General features: G+C 40.5%; 1 protein-coding gene across 1 annotated transcript; it reads right to left on the reverse strand.

Annotated features, from left to right (window-relative positions):
- Positions 1-2,307: 2,307 nt before the first annotated feature.
- LOC141898339 (growth hormone secretagogue receptor type 1-like) lies at positions 2,308-10,639 on the reverse strand. Its single transcript, XM_074784189.1, has 2 exons — positions 10,276-10,639; positions 2,308-3,116 (listed from the first exon to the last, which is right to left on the reverse strand). The coding sequence occupies exons 1-2, from the start codon at positions 10,625-10,627 to the stop codon at positions 2,308-2,310; spliced, it is 1,161 nt and encodes a 386-aa protein (XP_074640290.1). The 5' UTR covers positions 10,628-10,639.
- Between the last annotated feature and the right edge of the window lie 1,597 nt (positions 10,640-12,236).

Consider the following 12,236-nt stretch of genomic DNA (forward strand, 5'->3'; position numbering starts at 1 on the left):
ATTTGACTTTATTCATTGTCACTAAATCATTTTATTAACTTTAAAAAGACTTCGATTCTATTTGACGTGAGGCGGCATTCAGCATTTTTCCATCAGTCGAGCTGGCGGTGGGTACCGGTACTCACTACGGCTTCATAGAAGCCTTTTTATGACCCGATCTTTCATGTTTGTACCATTCTTGGGTGTGTTGGTAACTTTGACTGTCGGATGAAGTAAATTGAAAACGCTTTTGTGCTCCCTCCTAAGAGGAATAGGGGTCATGTTTCCATGGAGAGAATATTCCATCGTATCATTAATCGGCATAACTTAATATAGCAGAAATGAACATGAAGCATTTTATCAACATATTGCTGACATTGCCCAAATATTTACGATTTCATGGAACGGATATTGAAGGCATTAGATAAGTAAGTTTCGTGCAAATATAAAGCGTTATCAAAACCAAACACGTAAGCAAGATAAATTATTGACAAAATTTCGCGCGTAAACAGAATATCCAATAGAAACTTCATGTATCGAAACATTGATGAAACGATGCGTGAAATTAGTGTTTAGAAACATAAAAGAATATTTTATCATAGACCGCAATGTTTGTTTTTTACATGTTACGTACCTCAATTATATCCGCACACAACCTATAAACTTCAGTGTTTCTTGTATTAAAGCCTTATAAAAGGCTGCCTTGTTTAAATACCAATTGACACAGTCATGTTCATTCACTTGAAAACAAAGTTTTTCGCTTGAGATTTAAAGTTCAAAATAACATCGTGTTTGTATTTTGATTCTAAGCTTAGTGTGCTTTGTGTGAAGGTCCACGTAACGAATCCGTCTTTAGGCGCATTTCGAAAAAAGCTGTGTCTGTTCCTGTATTCCCCAGACGGATTGACAGAAACGAACTTCAGGAGGGGATGATGAATTATTTCCTCCTCCCTATTATCTTCTATAAACTGACCCGCAGGATGCAGACAGTGTGGGGAAGACAGAATATCCCCTCACCGCATAAACTGAAAAGTCTTTCAACTTCTTTTTATAAAGAAGATAACTCTTTCTTTCGATATCAATTTTCAAAACTTGCAAAATTGCAATACAAGAAATATACAAGTATATTTAACATTCATAAAAATATTTTTTTTAAAAGAATTTTTAGAAGAGAAATGTATTTTATTTTCACGTTATTTGATGAAAGTTTATACTGCTCAGAGTGGTGCCGTTTACACTTGATACTGCAACTGTGATATTTCCGCAATGTCCACATCTCCACATTGACCACAGGAACAATGGCCAGTTGCTCGCAAGTTGCCGTGTAAATGCCGTAATGACTATACAAATTATGTCCGACCAACTAAAATAGTTTGAGTCAGTTGCGCGGTTCTCGGTATAGGTCATCCTCCCTTTGCAGGGACTCGAACCTGATGGCATCGCTACACTCAGCCACGGCACGAACCCCTGCCATAAACGACCATGTGCGCAGTTACATGCGCACTATCCGAACGAAAACTGGCGGCACCAATCAGATTGCTCGTTGTATAATCGTTGAGGCAAATTTCAAGGAAGAACTATAAACCAACTATAAATGGGAAAACCTGGGCTAAAATAAAACTGGATTTCTGATTGGCTAAAAATCACATCATCTGAACTGCGCATGTATCTGCGCACACGGTCGATTATGGCAGGGTTTCGTGCCGTGGCAATCTCGATGCCATCAGGTTCGAATCCCTGCCGGGGGAGGATGGGTATAGGTAATAGACTCCAGAAAATTTGGAAATGAACTTATTTCCTGACGATTCAAAATGGACCACCAAACTGTTAAACGGCGTCCTGGTGGTCAACGCTAAACACCGTTGGAGCGTTCGGGTGGGGATAACGATATCACACTGTCGAACCCCCGTTCAGTCTCTCAAGTTGCTGGAGTTTCAGGCACCACAAAACTCATCGGTTCCAGGTTGTGACGATAGGAAATTACAATTACATTTTAAATTCTCCCCGGATAATCGCTCTTACAATAAATAAGAGTATGATGTAAGATCAAATCTAATTGAAAATGAACTTATTTTGATCGGGTACGCCCGATATCTGACAGTGATGACGGTATGACTGGTGTGTACCGGTTCCCCATTTACATCAAAACTCATACAGGTTTGTTCGATCGGTATCTGCCCATTCCGGAATTCTCTTCCGATGCTCCTGGACTACCTATTCCGGAATAGCATCATCTGTGAACCCGATAGAAATGGCCGGTATAGAGTTTCTAATCCGGAATTGATACTATTCTTAAACCGGAATACGTTCAATCGGAACCTGCTTTCCTTAGTCTCGTCGCTGAAGTCTTTCATTTTCGCCGTTTGAAAACGACCTGTGGTAAGCGGGGTTGACGCGTACGAACGGACTTTGCGTCGTCGTGATTCTCGTCAAGGTGCACGATTCGCAGCACACGCAGCGCATCACGATCTGTTTGAAAGCTTTACGAAATTTCGTCGAGATGACGTTGTAAACGATCGGGTTAACGGCGCTGTTGATGTAGATCATCAAACGGCAGAAGTAAACGATGGCGATTATTGTGGTTATGCCGAGCTTTTTAAAAGCCTCGATCGAGTTGAATATTAAATATAGAGACAAGACTCGAAACGGAAGCATGCAAACAAAAAACGCTACGGTTAATAAGATGAGCATTATTACGATCTGGCGTCGGCTTTGTAGCGCTATGAGCGCTTTTTCGTCGGTCTGGTTCCCGAGCGCACATTTATCGTATAAAAGTCTCTTACCGACGATACTGTAAAGAACTAACATAATGACAAAAGGAACCATAAGAAAACAGACCGCGTTTGCCGTTATGTATACTTTCTGCCATGTTTTTGTAATCAGAGTCTGGCAAACGAAAATCGAACTTCCATCCGTTGCGCTTTTCGACGTCAGTTCCGCCATGAAGAAAAACGGCAACGTCGTTACGATGGCGACCGACCAGACGATTGTTAGTAGTTTCGATAGGCAGCGATTGGTCCAGAGAGCAGGAGCGCGGAGTGGGTGGCAGATGGCGTAATAACGCTCCATGCTGATCGCTAGAATAGTCAGGACCGACGCGTGAGTTACTGCGTTCTCCAAAAACGGCAAGAACTTACCTGCAAAGAGAATCATTTTCAATTAGTTATGTCAAGTGTCAGAGTTCGTAGAATGTAGAGACGACCAGGATTCGAGCCCATTTTTGTATGAGTGGAATTGTTACACCTGTGATGCTATATGATTTTGTGATTTGTTATAGCGAACATTAAAGAATTTAATCATATAAGAAACCCGTGCTTAGTTGATCGATAAAATTCACATCCAAGGTCAGTCAGAGGTCATCCTGTAGTCCTGTGGAGTTGTGAATTTCGGATAGAGCATGGACGTTAGTTTATAGATAGAGTTTATAGAGCATGGACGTTAGCCCATGGATAATAGCAAAGAAAAAGGGGTTCTGCCTATTTTACTTATAATTATATATTCTACCACCGTTCCAATTTGTTATATGAAATAAACTTAAAACTTAAATTCTGATGGTATTGTCAGAATCAGTTCGGAGACGTGTTTTCGCCTGTCTGAAGCCAATCGATTCACTCAGCGGTTCAGCATGCAATGATTAGAACGCTGGTAACCGACCCCTCCCCCGGTACTTAATATATACGGCATCAACAACATCGGATAATCCGTGACAAAAATCTGTTAGTCTAGAATTCCCTGTAGGGATCAAACGCATAAACCTGAACATGACACGTGGTAGGTATACGGTGTGCCTTGGCGCGCTATACGCTTCTCGAATAAGCAAGTTACTCACTTATCCTTGTCACGCGTCAGAGCCATGAATCAAGAAACCTAGGAAAAGCTTACAAACTTCTAAGATCGAGAAATAACTTAATAATTGATCAAAGAACAATATGTAACTGAATATATGAACAAAATGTTCAAAAGTTTACAACATCTAATACGAATTCACCACCGTGGTGTAATGAATAATTATGTATGAGAGCGTTAAACTAGTTCATGTAATATGTTTTTAACTCAGAGCTGAGGAACTAAGTCCCGGGGCAAGTTGTTCAAAAGTATGGTATACCTGTGGCGTACAGAGAGTGATAATAGATGTAACAGTTGAATTGTGCCTTAAATTATGGGTTTGTTTGAAACTCTGGGCAAATATTCATGATAAGCCGCTTTACTATCTAAGTTGTCTTAGTATATTTATTATGCTGACGACTTCTTCAAATAACGCTTCAGTAGACTGAATTGGAAAAACAAATAAGCTACATTTTAAGAAAAACAGTTACGCGAAAACTGGGTATTGGGGCCTGCCGTGAATAACTGAAAAAGTGGCAATCTAAAATATCAGATTTTGTCAAAGTCGTCTTTAGTAAGACTAGTCATGAGACTTTTTCAAATTGATGAATACGATATGCATATGCATGTTAATGGAATTTAGATTATATCGTATGATATCAAAGAGATTTACAATTACAATTACATTTACAATCAAAGAAATGAAATAAACACGTTACCGATACTAAAAATATAGATGTCCGTAATTGCTGTAATTACGAGGCTGTCGTGCAAATATAAATCATTATTATAGTCTGTGCCGACCAGATGTAGCCACTTCCAGTGGTTAAATTGGTAAATTGATATATGAAAATCAATAAGATATATTAATGGCATTTGAGTCCCCTGTGGTTGTCCGTGTCAGTTATAAGTGCTATCATATGTTCATTATCAATCTTCACGTAGTTTTATTGATGGATATGGATGAGCCCGATGATACACAATATCACATCTACGTAGCCTATAACTGAATGAATCTAGAATATCATATCACCAGTGTATGTGCCGTCGTGTTATCTCGTGATTCAAGCATTCAATTAATTGATCATGCATTTGATGTTCGAAATAAAATTGATTGATTTATATCTAAGAAAACACGAAAGCAGGTGTTCATTGTTATGTTCATGTTCATTGTGTTCGATTAAACTAAGGGTCCGTCGTACAGCGAAGCCTTCGTCAATTGTTTACTTCTCTGCTTTTCTGGACCCGCCTTGTACATACAGCTAAAGCCTTTTATAATTCCGCGTTGGGAACAATGAACGAATTTGGCAGCGTTATAAAAAAATGTCATTTTCATCGAATTTGAATTAGATTTAGAAAATTAAAATTTTGTTCTCTGAAAATGTTAGCGTGAAATTAGTGGTGACATGAAAGGATGACAACGGACTTTGACTGTTTTATCACTCATAGTTATGAGTTAAATATCACTGAATGTAAGTTGTGGCAGTGACTGCCATAGAGGGAGTTTACGTGACGTCACTGCACGTCATATTGAACGCCATGCGCAAGCAGCTAACTGCTATTTTACAACCAGGGCGAACTTCGGTTTTCGTTAGTGTCAACGTCGGAGCTAATAATCGAACGCACCTCGGTCGTCAAAGTGTCGGCCATCTTGGAAATAGGTCCGAACTACAGCGACTGTGTTCAATCCCTTGGTCGACAATTTCCAGACTGCAGCTTGGACTTACGGACCTTCGGTTTCCAACTTAGTTTGACTAACTCCGATAACCGAAGTTCGCCCAGCATGACGAAGCGGGCAAACAATACGTGTGACATCCGTGCATTTCGACTAGATATACGCGATGAACTGTTCGGTTCATTCCGTAGCAAATCAGAACCTAATAAATTACAGACTACGAACGGATTTTTCACCTTCCCTGGAATCTAATGCGATTCAGAAGCCAATGAAAAGCTAGCGAAAAAAATTCAATCCATCGTTGACTATTTTGCACCTTTTCCAGCGCAACCACGCGTCACTGACAGTTAATTGAATGCTCCACATGCAGTCAACTTGTGATTCGAGCTCCGTGCTCGTTAAATCCTAAGAAATGCGATAGTTAGCATTTGCGTGAAATCACGATTTACTCTTATGACTTTTATGAACTCAATTCTACCGTTGCATTAGACTCACAGCCATGGACTGGACACCGGGGGCGAATCCAACAAAACTGTGGAAATCAAACACGCATTACTGTGGAACTGATTCCAGAGTCAGGTCAAACCTACATAACTGACCAATACACTGGGCCCAGACGCACCGATGAAAATAAGTATTGATGATCATTGAATTGAAGTAGATTACTGTGAGAAGTTGAGAAGTTCCGCTGTTGGTAATCATGATTTATCTGCATGTTCGCCGTGAAGCCCCCAGAAAGACGGACGACGCGACTCCCAGCTCGTAATTAAACAGCGAAAGAGAACTTATTTTCTGCGTGACTTGTCATTTCATTTGTCAATGTTTTCAGCTGATTCAAAATAAGGTAACTAGGAGAGAAATGCCTAGAATTATAATCATTTCCCTGGTAAGTTACCTTACCTCACAATTAGCTTCCATTTTTATCTCAGGGTTACGACTTATCACCGAAAGTCTCGTCCGAAAACAAAGTCTCGTTATCAGCCGTCAATGAGACGCCATTTCCGCTCTATCCCGTCTCCACGGGTGATAAAACACACCTTTAGCGTTAGTCGGATTTCTAAGAAGAAAGCAAATGGCGAAATATAAGCTATTGCGGTGCTTTTTTCTGAGTTTTAATAGCTATTTTTATCGGTCGATTTTGAATGCCAAGGTTGATTCTGATCATTCTGGCGAGAAGCGATATAGCTATATACGGCTTTTAAGATATTGGATTCTTGGATGAAATATAATGGATGCATTTTTCTTGTTCCGTGGTGTGAACAAAATCCGATCCGAATATGTCTTAAGTTTAAACAGGAGTTGCCGTCGACGCGAAGAGATTCTGAATGTCGTGATATCAATTTTGACACGGGTTTCCTGCCTTAATTGCCTTCGTAGTTAAACTACTGAATGTCTCTTATTCCGACAGAAATAACACACACGTCACCAAACCAACCGTAGGCTCTCCAGAGATCCAATTAATTATCGGGCTCTATGATTAATGTTTTATAGACACCAGACTGTCTGCTATTTAAGCGCATTCCGTTCTATACAAAATCCATTGAAATCACGAAAATTGAAAATACTCAAAATTTGCTTGATATGATACTTAATAACATATTCAATGATTATAGTAAAAACGCAACTAATCTTCAGATCTGGATGATAGGATGAAACATGTAAATAAAATCATCTAATCATCCTGAAGATTTTGATAGTTGCGCTTTTACAACTATTTGACTATCCCGATGCTCTTCCGAAATTCTAATAACAAATCCGAATTTAATTCCATCAGAATTCACCTTTGTCCTTTAAACCTGTTTTTAAAGAACATCGTCAGGTTTGAAATTTCACATTTCATTTCCTTGCATTCCTAATATCTTAATTTCAAAACTACAAGTAGCATGTAAACGCGTTTGATAGAGCTATGCCTTCGTCTAAATCTTATTCATCGATAGAAACGTGCTGTAAATCGGTAATTAAAACCATCACCTGAAAAAACAGGTTTCGATTGGTGGCGAATTTTAGAAATAACTTCGTTGTAGACAAACGAATGGGACCTCCGAGATATCAAATACACGCGATATTTCGTGATAGTTCAGACAATCAATTGATTGCTCTATACGCAATTCTATCACTAGAGAATTTCTTCTTGGAGTCGTTTCAGGGAAGAGGGAGGGGAAGAGGCAGAGGCAGAGGCAGGGGCAGGGGCAGGGGCAGAGGTAGAGGCAGAGGCAGAGGCAGGGGCAGGGGCAGGGGCAGGGGCAGGGGCAGAGGCAGAGGCAGAGGTAGGGGGCAGGGGCAGGGGCAGAGGCAGAGGCAGAGGCAGGGGCAGGGGCAGGGGCAGGCGCAGGGACAGAGGCAGGGGCAGGGGCAGGGGCAGAGGTAGAGGCAGAGGCAGAGGCAGAGGCAGGGGCAGGGGCAGGGGCAGGCGCAGGGACAGAGGCAGGGGCAGGGGCAGAGGGAGAGGCAGAGGCAGAGGGAGGAGGAGAGGCAGAGGCAGAGGCAGGCGCAGAGGCAGAGGGAGGGGGAGAGGCAGAGGCAGAGGCAGGCGCAGAGGCAGAGGCAGAGGGAGGGGGAGAGGCAGAGGCAGAGGCAGAAAACCACGCCCGAATCGTCCACTTCTTAAATCATACTTATCTATGACTACAGCAGAATCCGATCGCGGACTAATTATTTTGGATTTCCGGGTTTATATCATCGCGTTGTCTGGCGATATGGCATCATTCTAGAGGGGGATGTCAGTAATTGAAGACGCTGAGAGCGGTTTTATCTCCAGTGCCCTGGCAATCATTTGTCGTCATTTATTACAGCCAGGAAAATTACAGAGAGCGTACGACCGTGCGCTGCTCTCTACAGTAATCAGTATTCCCACTGTGCGCCTCTTATACGTTACACCTTGCGGTAATTTTATCAGGAAAAACGTAATATTGTTTGTTCCCAGTGATTGTGTATATTTTTTCGGTTAATGCATCACGATTATTCCCTCATCCAAACATATTTTTCTTTTGAATTATTTGGTTCGATTATAAGACTGGAGACGGTACGACGAATAGGGTTTACACTCTAAGATGATTTTGCGACCTGACGCTTGGTCTGAAACGTGACGTCACATGTATTCCCACTGAAGACTTCGCTGTCTGATGACACCTGCTACATGACGTCATATTGACCGTCAAGTACAAATAGCTAGATGACGTATTAGAGGCACGTTGGACGTACAATATGACGCCATATTGGCCGTCTAATGGTCGTCAACTGTAACTCTAAATAGGTCATTCAACCGCTTGCGTTTGATGGCCGATGTAGAGAACGATGTGATGTCACAGTCTCCACAATATCAGTGTAACCACTGATGAAATACCCTGATGAGTCCGTGTTGTGGCGATAACAACTCCAATCCCGCACACTGGGAATAAAAATAGTCCGAAATGTTTCCTAGAGCTAATTTATGCGACGTTTAGAGGGATGACATTTAGGATGTAGTCGATACGTTGAATAAAATAGTAGCTCGAGGCGACATTTCGGACTCTAGCGTGGGATGATGTTTAGCGTGTGCAGAACTAATAGAGGGCGCTCGCTATGTATCGTAGCGGGTTATTATGCTCTGGCGTATTGTATGTATATTGAGCGCTTCACATATTCCCTGTTGAAGGAACGAGTCGGAGCAAACAAAATATCTGTGCGCTGAAGATGATGACGTTTCTTTATAAAACGAGATGAAATTATGATATTAAAAATAATTGAAACGAAATCATGACTTTTTCGATCATATTCTATTCTAAGATGAAGTATTTGTGGATGCCACTTATTCATTCGGGATATTTTATCACATACATAAACTTCCATATGGAACTTGAATAACCCTATGTTATTACTGCAATTTGGCGTATAGTGAATTGAAGGTACGCGGTAATAATGCCAGAGGTAAAAATGCCAGAGGAAATAATGCCAGAGGGGTAAATCGATGAAATACAGCAAACTTACTCGTCGAAAACTACTCAAATTTGTGGGAAAAGTTCCTGCTAAACCTTTGATTCCATTAATTACAACAGAAACTTCTCATAAACTATTCATCTCACTGTTGCTTTGGTATCATGAATCCTAGCAAACTAACTCGTCAAAAACTACTCAAATGTGTCAGGGTACCAAACCTGCTAAACCTTTGATTCTACTAATTGCAACAAACTGGTTTGTCAAAAACGTCACATAAACTATTCATCTGACTGTTGCTTTGATATCATGAATCCTAGCGAACTAACTCGTCAAAAACTACTCAAATGTGTCAGGGTACAATTTCAGCCATTATTTTATAGATTTGTGATCCTCTTTATTTTATAATTTTGTCATTCATTTTTTGATTTTTATTACCGTATTATGTATATCTAATCTGTGCATTCATTACGTAAAATCTGGCATTTTTACCTATGATGTGATTTCTACCTCTGGCATTTTTACTTCTGGCATTATTTCCTATGGCATTTTTACCTCTGGCATTATTACCTGGATTTGAATTGAATAATGCACGAAAGACTTCCATATTTACAGGTTGAAAATCAAAGAATTTGAAATAAACCTGACGCGATAAGTCCGATGGGTTGATTATGTGTATCAGCAGTCATGATTTTGACCTTTTCCTTGTTTTTGCGCGTTCTGGTGCCCGAATCGTAAGGCCCGAATCGGCCACCATAGCCTCGAGAGTAGTGAAAGGTGTTTACCTTTCTTTTACATCGTAAATAGACATTTGCGATGGATGTTGGGTTTATAGGGAGAAAAACAAGCTGTAGACTTTCAACTGTAAATTGATTGATACTTACACATTACCTCGCCAAGATACCAGATGTCTTTATTGTAGAATTCCTGCAGCCCGATCGGTGTACAAACTATCAATACTAACAGATCGGCAACCGTCAAATTTACCAGAAACAAGTTCGTCGAATTTCGCATGTCTTTATTCAAGGCGATGACAAAAATCACCAGGATATTTCCGATAATTCCGAACACGAGAACGAATACGAACATGAACGTAACGGCGATAGTTAACGATACGGGAATATCAACGTTTATATAGTTCCCTTCGGGGGCAGACATTGAGCTCCAGTTCAACATCGTGAAATTCGCATCGTCCATTTTCCACGATAGGTTCTCTTTTCTACTATCCATTTTCATTAATGACCAGACGTGATTTTCAAATTTATCGCTTTGAATATTTCATAGCGCGTTCGACGTTATAGTTCGGTGTTGTTGTTATGCCTCGAAATCTGACGTGTGTTCATCTTTAATCTCTGTTTAGATGAATGTATTATCGAAACCGTCGCCAGTTATAATTGCTATCTTCAATAATTATAACTTAAAGACCTGCGCACGCGTTTATCCGTATGACTTACAATCGGCGAACGCGTCGAGATGTTTGCAAACATATTCCATACGAGACCGAAATCCGCGGGAGTACTGCATATATATAGATTCGCTAATCTGAGAGGTTTATGCGAAACAGATTTTGTCACTGCGCAATTAACGAGTCGCAAATCTGCGCGTTTTATCGAGGGACCGCATGAATCAAGATCGCTTCAAATCAGTCTTCGAGAGTGGGCATAGAATTAACGGTTGTGTTAACACAAGACGAACACTTCGTGTTATCTACTGTTATCATGTTTCAAACGTGTAGTGATATATGTGATTAGTTTCGTCATGTCGTCCCCGCTCAGTTGTGGAGTTTCGTCAAAATAATCACTGTCCGCAAAACATATCTCGACGTTCTAAAAGAAATAGGCCTGCGCATATCTTCCATTTTTTCCGCCCAAGCTCGAAGCGAAGTCGCCTTTAATCCTGCGCTGATTATACGACTGATTAATATTAGATTTTTTTTTCATTGTCGTTTCATCATCGGATGTGGTCTAAACAGGCTTTATTAGAGTATTCTACGTGTGTGGTGATTCAATTCAATTCAATATATTTATTTGCATAGAAGAGGTAAACATATATACAATCTACACAGGCCTAGCAAAGCTAAAAAAGGCCGCTTAACGCTAGCACCCATACAAAAAACAAAACAACCGTAACAAAAATATACACGAATGTAACCCAACAGCGTCGCGCTCAGCCTGTCTTTATAAACCATGGTTTTTCTCGCTATGAAGATCCTGAGATTTTTAGAATTAATTCAATTCAATTCTATTCAATCAAATGGCTTCATATAAAGATTCGAACTGCGGATTTTCGTTGATTTATTCTACAAATGGAATCCTTGGAAAACTATTGACAACTTTATAATTCATCAAACACAGGACAGGTGTTCCTCAATGAACTGTTCCACAATTGATTTACAATATGCTAGTAGCAAAGCAACCAACCCCCAACGGTTGTTTTAACCGGTGTTTAAAGGTGCCCCCCTTTTTTTATTCTGGCTTCTAGTCCTTCGCAGGTGTCCTAAAAGTCACCGATTTTTCGCCGTAAGTTCGCAGAAAACGTTCGTCGTTTCTGAAAACCTACGATTTATAAACAGATTATGTCGAGCCCATTTGTCGACGCTGAGATCGTCCGCAAATTCACATTTCTACGGTTTTGCCACATCATCTATTTTCAACCGGTTCTCTGTGGTTTCTCGTGGCTTGTGCCATTTATTTGATATAGTTATCTACGACCATTCTTTTTGATAATATTCCGCGTGTTCCGGTGTAAATATGGACTACATCAATCCGAACCTGATCCCACCCGCATTCGTCGTTCACACTCCTATCGCTTCGTTTAACTTAGCTTTCTCGAGTTAAGGCCTTGA

Source organism: Tubulanus polymorphus, chromosome 2, assembly GCF_964204645.1.
Source record: "Tubulanus polymorphus chromosome 2, tnTubPoly1.2, whole genome shotgun sequence".
NCBI classification, from domain to species: Eukaryota; Metazoa; Nemertea; class Palaeonemertea; order Tubulaniformes; family Tubulanidae; genus Tubulanus; species Tubulanus polymorphus.

Bases quoted from the DNA above. Each gene is read 5' to 3' on its own strand.
- LOC141898339 (XM_074784189.1), bottom strand. From the start codon at position 10,627: ATGAAAATGGATAGTAGAAAAGAGAACCTATCGTGGAAAATGGACGAT. The intron at 3,117-10,275 runs GTAAGTATCAAT...TTCTCTTTGCAG, and splicing joins GTATCTTGGCGAGGTAATGT to GTAAGTTCTTGCCGTTTTTG.